The 9,180-nt window shown below is 56.9% G+C and overlaps 1 protein-coding gene across 1 annotated transcript in view; it reads right to left on the reverse strand.

Annotated features, from left to right (window-relative positions):
* The window catches only part of PPFIA4 (protein tyrosine phosphatase, receptor type, f polypeptide (PTPRF), interacting protein (liprin), alpha 4), a 30,716-nt gene that overhangs the window by 17,235 nt on the left and 4,301 nt on the right, over positions 1-9,180 (reverse strand). The window contains exons 2-9 of the mRNA XM_009335109.1: positions 5,287-5,388; positions 4,995-5,159; positions 4,309-4,383; positions 3,088-3,183; positions 2,424-2,645; positions 1,835-1,981; positions 1,573-1,711; positions 868-947 (exon numbers count right to left, since the gene is read on the reverse strand). Coding sequence (XP_009333384.1) covers positions 868-947; positions 1,573-1,711; positions 1,835-1,981; positions 2,424-2,645; positions 3,088-3,183; positions 4,309-4,383; positions 4,995-5,159; positions 5,287-5,388 — 1,026 coding nt within the window. The remainder of the gene's footprint in view (positions 1-867; positions 948-1,572; positions 1,712-1,834; positions 1,982-2,423; positions 2,646-3,087; positions 3,184-4,308; positions 4,384-4,994; positions 5,160-5,286; positions 5,389-9,180) is intronic.

Consider the following 9,180-nt stretch of genomic DNA (forward strand, 5'->3'; position numbering starts at 1 on the left):
AGGCTGTCGGTGCACTCCTGCCACCCCATCCCTGCTCGTGGTGTCAGAGCTGATCTACCAGGCCCAGCTTTTGGGGACAAATTCACCCCTTGCAGCACAGGTCGGACCCTCCACTGGGGCTCTGCTGGTCTCTGCCATTTCCCAGCCAGGGATGAAGAGGAGAGAGGACAGGATCCAAAGAGATCCTGCCTGACTGACCCTCAAGTTTGACCTGTGTATCTGCCAGGGACAGCCACACTGCGGCACATTCCAGACCCTAATGGGGGCCGATCCCCTGGATTTGCAAAGGTCTCTCCAAATCTCTGCCCTAGGCCAAAACAACCAGGGGCTTCCCCAGGGGCACACACTGTAATGCCACCTGCGTGACCCCAGAAATGGGCATCACAACCTCCTGCGTGGACAGCCCAGCCACTGGCTAAGGAGCACAGCAGGGATTGTGCGTCCCGTGACACATCAGCTCAGCCTCCTTGTCTTCTTGAGGGGCAACACCCTTTGCTCCCAGCACCCTGCTGCTGATCCAGGCTGGGGGGAAGAGCAGCTGGAGCCTCCGCCCTGCATTTGGGGTCCCAGCTTGGCCCAGGAGGCAATGCTGGGAGAGGAGTGGATGTGGCATGCTAACAGCAAGGCTTGGATGCCTGGGAGAGGGGGAAATCACAGCGGAGAATGTCATGAGCTCCTGGGTGGCTCTAGCTTAAGAGATCCTGGATGGGAAAGGATTAATCAGTCTCCTCTCCCCATCCTGCTTCAGAGACACCAGCAAGCTAGCCCTTTGTGGTGTGCCCAGGTACCCAGCCACCACGGCAAGGGGGAGCCAAGGCCGGATCAGGACCCGCAAGGACTCCCCCATCCAGGCTGAGCAGCCCTTACCCTGGCCAGCTCCTGGTTCTTCTCCTCCAGCTGACTCTCCAGCTGCCGGAGATGCTCCTCGATGCTCCCATGCCTCTCTTCTGCCTGGGAAAAGCAGAGCAGTGCTCTCGGATGCCACTCCCCAAAAACATGCGGGCCCTTCTGCATCCCTCCCTCCATCCCTGCATCCGCATTCTTCCCTGGGATACGGCGCTCCCTCCCACTGCCTGCATCCCCACCATGGTTCACTGTGTGCTATGAGCCCAAATCAGCCCTGCTAGCCAGGTGATGGGAGATGGAGGTGCTCCATGAGCAACTTGGCACCCATTCCAGCACCTGTGAAGGGCAGGGCTGGCCGTATCCACCCTCCAGGCCTGCACCCTCCCAGATCCAGCCTGCATCTTTCCTCTTCCTCCTCATCCCAGAGTGGTCCCAGCACAAGCTGAAGGCCACTCAGATTGACAGGGCCATCTCTGCCTTGGAGAAAGGAGCTGAGGGAAGGGAGCAAACCCCGTGCGTGCAGGACACGTCAGGAGCTTTAAAAACCATGCATTGTCCCTGCAGCCATGGGGGAGGCAGAGGACAGCAAAGCTCAGAGGCTGGGAATGAGAGCAGGGTGCCTTGGGCCTGCCAGGGGCTCCAGCGCTGCAGGAGGGTGGCCAGACCTACCTCTTCCTCTGGTTCCTGCACTCCGTTCTGGCTCTGGTCCCCGATCACCCCGCACACTTGCCTTGGTGAGTGCGGCGATGCGCTGGGCCAGCTCTGCTTCCACCTCGGGCAGCGTCTCCGCCTTCCGCATCGTCTGCTGCAGCTTCTGCTCTGCCAGCTCCAGCAGCTCCTGCAGGTGCCGGGCTTTCTCCTCGCACTGCGGGACAGAGCAGGATGGGTGACTAGCACTGAGGCTTGCCTGCTTGTCCCATCCCCAGCACCTGCTTCTCCCTCCCAAGTCCCCAGGGTAGTGGGAGCCTTTGGGTCCAAGCTTTGGTACCTGGCGGTGCAGGGACTCCTTGTTGGCCAACTCGCTTTCTAGCTTGTCGTTGAGGTCATGGATGGAGGTGGCTTCTCGCTGGGCTGCCAGGTAGCGTTTCTCCAGCGTGGTGATCCTCTCCTCCATGTCCTCTTTCTGAGCCAGGGCCTGGGGAAGTGATAGGGCTGTCACATCCTAATCTGTGACCACCAATCTGGGAACAGGAGCCACCCAGCTCCTGCGAGCCTGGGACACCCCCGAGTCCAAACATGCAATGAAAACCCTGTTCTGCACAGGAATGAGGGACAGCAGTGGGAGAGCAATAAAGGGAGAGTCAGGCAATCACACAGAAACATTCTAGCACGGACACAACTCACTGCCCCAGGTCTGCAGCACACCTGGGTATCTTGGTGTCTGCTTATAACCTCAGAGAAGTCCTGCTGATGGACTTGGGGACAATCTCCCAAAGGCAGTGGCCTCTTTTGGGGAACGCTGGCCTTTACCCTGCATACAACAGGGATTACAATCCCTTCCCAGCCCAGAGCATGTGGAAGCTGCTGTGAACGTCTCTGCAACTGCAACAGGCTTGGCAGATAGGGCAGTATCTAACCTCTCGGAGGTCCCTCTGGTACTTGCTGCTCATCTCCTCCGATTTGATCAGATCCTTCCTGGCGGTGCCCAGATCCTCCTCCAGCTCGGCAACGCTGGCAGCCAATGCCGAGATGCGCTCCTTGGCCTGGACCACTTCGAAATTCTGCTTCTCCAGGAGCTCCTGCAGCTCCACCACCTGTCCTGCCTCATCGTCCGGGTGGACAGAGCCATTGGAGAGCCGCTGCAAGGCAGCAGAGAGGGAGGTGGATGCCGGGCTGCCCCAAAGCACGGGCTGGCATTGCCTGCAGCTACACAATGGGGGAACATGGCCCTGCAGGGACCCAGCGAGGTGGTGGGAAGTGGAGACATGGAGCCCTGGAACCCCCTGTCAACAGTCTCAGCTAGCCAGGGATGTGGCTTCTCACAGGCATGATGGAATAAGGATGGCTAAGGGCTTCCCAGAGCACCTCTGGGAAGCAGAGCCCCTAGGAGCATCCGAGCGGGAGCACAAATTGCTCTCCACTCAGAAATGGCCTGTATCCACTGGAAAGGGCATTTCCCAGGGGGTTGGACCCAGGGGAGAGGGAAAAAAGTTTTCAGCACCCTGGAGCCAGTGACAAGGGGGTTGGAGAAACGACAGCCTCAGTGAGCATGGTCAGAGCAGGGGTTTCTGGGGCTCTCACCTTCCAGGGAAGCTTCTGCGCCGGCTCCTTGGGCTCCCTCTCATCCCGCTCACCCACTGGGGCCTCCCGCGTGGTGCCTTGCTGCAGAGCTGCCACCTGCATGACAACAGGGCTTAATTAATGAGAGAAAGCAGATGAGACCAACTGGTCCGGCCGTGGGTGAGGCCAGCCCCTAGCGCACCCAGGTCTGCAACTGGCTTCCCACTGGCTTGCTCCACCATCACATTCAGCTAGTGCCTATGGCTGGGGGGAAACTGGAGGGATAGGGTCAAGAAGAGAGGGGAAGGCAGAGATGCTGTGAAGGCTCAGCACTGATGGAGGATGAAGCCACATCTTGCATGGACACAGCGGTGCTTGCTACAGGCACGCAAAGAGCCTGAGCCCCAGCAGTAAGGTTTTCCTGGTGAGCCCTCAGGGACCTGAGACCTGCATCCCAGGACTGCCCCCCAACTCATTTCACTAGTTTGCAGCCAGACAGACTCCAAACCTGGTGCAGATGTAGCCAGCAGGAGCAGGGGATAAACACTGACATCGCACCCTGCTCTGCTGGGGGAGGATGGGGAAAGGTGACCGAAAGCGAGGCACTACCTCCCCACCGAGCCTGGGGAAGTACCGTGAGACACACCCTGGGAACTAGAAATAAAAGCAAAATTTGGCCAGGCAGAGGCTATAAGGATGGCTCTTTCCTTTTGGCAGCAGTGGCTGGGCACAAACTTCAGGAAGGAAAATAGGGTTAATATCTCTGCAAGATGAAAACGGCTAGATGTTGGGGACAGCAAAGTCCCCATGCCAGGGCCCGAGCAAGGAAGGAGATGGGGGATGCAAGATGAGGTGCTCGGAGCAGCGAGGTTTGGGTCTCTGCTGAGGCAGGGAAAATCCCAAGTCACTCTCAGCCCCCTGAAATGATTCAAGTTCAGGTTGCTTTTGCCAGTGAAATGAACACCAAACAGCAAAACAACAGAGGAAACCTTGCCTGTGAGAGAAGTTTTCAGAATATTTACAAGGTTTCATTAAATACAGACAATCCTTCATGTAAATAGCAATTTTAGAATAAAAGCCTTATATTAAAATTGCCCAAACGCCGTTTCTCTGATCTGCATGATCATTTGAGGGTGATATTTCAGCAAATTCACCATGAATTCACAAATGTAACACGGAGCAGACCCAGCCCAGCGGGTGCTGCAGCAAGGGCCCAGGGTAGGCTGCCCAAATACCTCTTACCTGCCGATGGGCATCCACAAGCTGCTCCTCCAAGGTTGCCACTCGCTCTAAGGCTGCTCGCAAGCGTTCCCTGACCTGCAGTCATGTAAGATAACGGAAAAGGCCATTATTTATCCGTGATGAGGGTGCCCAGGATCTAGGCAAGCTCCCAGCCCCTTTTGTCTGACAGCCAGGCTCAGGTGTATTCACGTCCAGGGCAGAGGCTGAGGGACGCTCCAGCCCATCGCCTGGGAGAGCGAAAGCATGTTGGAGAGGAACAGCCTGGGCCAGCTGACTCTTGCAGACCTACAGCCAGGACAGCTTGAAGATATCTTTTAGCAGAGCAAGGAGATGCTTGAGGCAAATGAATCAGGAGGAACAATAAGAGTTGTAATGCAAAGACTGAACCAGGGTGCCAAATGCCAGCGCTCACCACCAGTACAAGTGACCCAGGGAAGCAGGTTCCCCGTCCCCAACAGCCTCAAACCCACAGCATCCAGTCAGCAGCCCCACCAGCTCCTAAAACGAGGGTGCTGCAGCTTTTGGATATCCAAGACCTTCCTCCTGAGGGGACCCCATGTCACCACCCAGCTTAACAACAAAAAATGGCATCCAGTAGGAGGGAGGAGGAGGGTTGGGAGAAGGTCAACTCTGAGCAGGGGATGCTCATGGAGTGAGCTGGGAGAGGTCCCAGCAGCCTGTCTCACCTTTTCATCTAGCGCCTTGTGATGCTCAAAGAGTGACTTGAGCGCCTTGAGCACCTCGACCTCACTGGAAACCCCAGACGGCGACTGGGCCTGACGCTTGACCACGGTCATCCTCAGGGACCGCTCATGCCTTGACACCAGGCACTCCAGGTGCTCCAGCAAGAGCTGCAAGAGGGCAAGCATGAGGCTTTCAACCACCCCGGGGACTGGCAATGCCAATATCGGCTGAGCAGCCTGCGGTGTCCCGCATTTCTGAGGATTGAAAGCCAGACAGCAGGTTTTATATGCTTACCCGGGTATTATTGCGCTCGGCTTTCAGCTCTGAGATCTCCTCTTCCCTCTCCAGGAGCTGCTCCCGGCACGCACTGAGCTCCCGCGTCAGCGTTGCAAACTCCTGCAGAAATCAGGGCATGGCCGTGAGCAGGGAGCATGGGATAGAGACGGAGCCCGCAACCCGGCCCCAGTGCCTAGACCTCCAGTGCAGAGCATTTCCCATCTGAACCCAACCGGTGAGAGACGGGGACACCAAGGGGAACATTGAGAAATCAGTGGAGAAGCACAGCCAGGCTGGGAGGTGATCTATTCCTGGCTTCCCTAAGTGCTTTGGAGAAGGGAGAACGGAACATCCCAGTATTTATCCATTTGGTTTGACGTCCAACAACACAAGAAACTACTCTACAGCTCCAGAGGTGCTCAATGGCATTTAAAGCATCCCAGTCAAGGCCACCAGCGTGCTCCCATCCCCACTGTCCCCTTGATGCAACCCAGCAGAGCACCCACCTTGGAGCATCCCATCAGGCTAAAACTCACTGCAAAGCCACAGCCGGCCACGATGGGTCCCCTGGCCCCAAGCCAGCCTCTCCATGGCCTCAGGACCTGGCATCATCCAAAATCTCCTTTCAGAGGAAAGAGCAAGATCTACCCCAGTCCAGCATGTGGGGCCCCATCAAGCTTCTTATGGGGCATCCCCAAGCCCCAAATCCCAGCTGAGAGAGATGGGGCACGGCAGGAGATGTGGCAGGTGCCACCAGTCCTTGCTCCAGTCACCCTTCCCCTCCAGGGAGGTGACAGCCAGCAAGGAAGAGCCGTGCACAGAGCGACGCCAAAGCAGAGCTGCAAAGCTAGCACATCCTTTGGGATATGATGGCCTCCTCAGAAACAGAGCAATCGCACTTGTGACTGCGTCGGAGGGGAAAGGAAACTTGCTATAAAGTTCCTAGGATGCAGGAGAGTTCATTTTCCCTTAAAAAATGAAAACCAAGCACCTGGGTTAGCCCAGGAGCACTCTCCCATTGCTCCCAGTTGCTCTTTCAGTTGCCAAGCAGTGCCAGGATTAAGCGACATTTTGCAGCTCGGATTTTTTGGGGTGAAAAATGCAAATGCGGAAACACTTTACACCAGTTTCACAGTGTTGTTGAGAAGAACTTAAAAAGGAAAAGGGTTTCAGAAGAAGCTGAGAAGCATTAACAAACCAAATTTTGACTGGGGGCTGAGAGCGGTTTTACAGCATGAAATTCTCTTTAATTTTCAAGTTAAACAAATAAAACCCTTCAAACTGAAGCAAAACGTTGAGGCTTAGGTTGAATCAAATGCTCTGCTCAGCTCAAAGTGAAACCTCTTGCAACAGCTGACACCCCTCCAAGAAACCAAGAGCTTTTTAATCTGTTTGTCCCAGCTAGGTTTTCCCTCTCCCTTCCCACTCCAAGCTGCTCGCACTGGTGTGGTTTTTAGCCTGGAATTGGTGGGGATGGTGATGTCACTGGTGATGCTGAGACCCCACAGCAGGACAGGACCCGAGCGTGCCATAATGTGGAGGAAGAGAAAGAGCAATCGCAGTGTCGAAGTCAGTCATCATCTCTACAAATAGCTGCTTTTCTGCCCATCACCATGCCTCAGGGCTGCTGCCACGCGACATCCTCGCCCCAGCATTGCCCCAGGACCTGAGTCCCCCGGCTCCTTTCCAGCCCCGCTCCTGCCCCATCGCTTCCCCAGGGACCGCTCCAGCCCTGGGGTCATCCCTGTCCCCATCAGTTGTCCCCCAAATCGGTCACAGCACCCCAAACCTCCGTCACCAGCCCCTGCCATGCCCAGGCACCATCCCCCATGGCTCTCAGGCCATCCTACAGCCCTCCAAAGCGCAGCGAACCCCCTGCAGGGCTGGTTCCCCTGGGAGATCGCTGTGCCCAGTCAAGCCTTTCCCGGAGCCATGCTCTCCCAGCCGGTGGGGATTATGGCTCGGCACAGCTCAGCGGCACACGCATGTGCGTGCGAACCGCTGGGTTATGCAAGCGCTGCGCGCAGGAGCGAGCAGCTCGTGAGCATCCCCACAGATGACATCGGGGCTGGGAACACCTCACGCTGGAAAGCGTGAGAGCGGCAGCGAGAAGTGCCAGATTAGGTGCCTGTGCACCGCTGGCTGCTTCAGATTTAGGGATATGTCACTCCCCCTGTCCCTCAATATGTCAGGATACAGGCAGCGAGGCTTAAGGAGCTCAGCAAAAGCATCCTCGCAGCTGTGACGGCCCCAGGAACATCTTTCAGCAGCCCAAGCTATAACGGCGGGTGACACATTGGCTGTGGACTCTCTTCCAGCACTGGGGCAGGGACCCTGTGGATCCAAAGCCCCCAGATCTGCAAAGGGTGGAAAACTGCCCCATGGCTGGCAGGGGAAGCCAGGGCTGGGGACGCGGATGCTCTCCCCGCTGGGGTCAAGAGGGCCACGTGCAGCATGGGACAGACGGAACAAGGTGTCGGAGGCAGCAAGGGAAGAGGGATGCCACACTGGGGACGGTGATCGCCAGCACTGAGCCCTCCTCACCCCGCATTGCCTGCACAGCCCGCCCGGGCTGGCCAAGCTGTACAGATTGCGCCCGCAATCAGGCTTTCATCCCGAAAGGCAAGGAGATTAAAAGAGAGAGAAAATCCGCTAGAGAGAGACAGGCAGCCCCCACCCCAGCCAGCCCGACGCAATCCACGGGTCAGCGGGTCAAAGCGTGGTGGTAGCTCCACTCCTGGGCACAGCACAAAGCTCCTGCCTGACCCCATCCCATCGGGGTGCTCCTCTCCGAGCTCTCCACCCCGCCAGGAATGACTGGCCGGATCCTGTGCTGTGCGCCCCAGAAAGGCTGCCAGGCCAGGAGCATCCCATGGCAAACAAGAGAGACCACGATAACTGTGCTTCCTTGGGGAAAGACTGCAAAAGGAGCATTTACCACCAAAAATAGCAACACCCCTGCAGCAAGACAGGACAGCAGTAGGGGTTAGCCAAGTACGCACTTGCAAGCCTGATTTTGATGCTTTGGGAATAAAAGTATAGGAATAAATCAATCCAGCACCCACCTGTAGCTACCTCCATCAGCCCCAGCTGTGCCAGACGTCTGCCCTAGCACTGCCACCTTGCTTCTGGGCCACTGGTGGGCACCAGGCGAGTTTGGACACCATGAGGACGAGCTGTCCCCAGCTCCTGGCTGCAGCGTCACACTGTGGAGCGCAGCTTTCACCTCCATCTGCAGGTATGCCATTGCCCTAAGTCCCAGCGAAGTGGCGATAAAGAGGATCCGGGTGATATTCCTCTGCCCTGGCCACAGCCAGGAGATTCAGAGGCGCCTGCCCCTGGCTCCGATAAGCTCTCAAACTAAGCAGGGACACCTATAAACGGATTAGAATGTGAAGGAGAGGTGCCTGATCTTCAATCAAAGGATGGATGATGAGACACAGCCCTGGGAGTCCTTGGGAGCCCTGTGGGAAGCCCAGCAGCCCGGGAAGTGGCTAATTTGGATTAAAACCAAACCACCCAAAGTGCAACTGGCTGGACTCAGCCCCAAGCCCCGGGGCAGGAGGGAGCAGGGTGGACAGATGCTATTTTCACTATCAGAGCAGGGAGGGAGGCCCAGAGCACCACACAAGGTATTGAAACGGGGTGTTGTGGCTTGGGGCTCGGATCTTTGGTCAGTGCCAGGCATGTTCGGGATTCGGGGTCTTCCCCCTTGGCTGCATCAATGGGGAAAGCACAGGGAAGAGCTGGAGTGAGACCAGAAACCAGCTACACGGAGATGACTGGAAAAGCAAGGGGAGGTTTAGGAAACTCAGGGGGAGAAGGTGCATAGCATGAAAAAGCTGAAATGCAAAAGTCCTCAGCGCAGAGCCATCTTCTGCCTTTCCCCCTGCCATCCGCAGCACAGACAGG

This window comes from Pygoscelis adeliae, unplaced genomic scaffold, assembly GCF_000699105.1.
Source record: "Pygoscelis adeliae isolate BGI_AS28 unplaced genomic scaffold, ASM69910v1 Scaffold472, whole genome shotgun sequence".
Classification (NCBI taxonomy): domain Eukaryota; kingdom Metazoa; phylum Chordata; class Aves; order Sphenisciformes; family Spheniscidae; genus Pygoscelis; species Pygoscelis adeliae.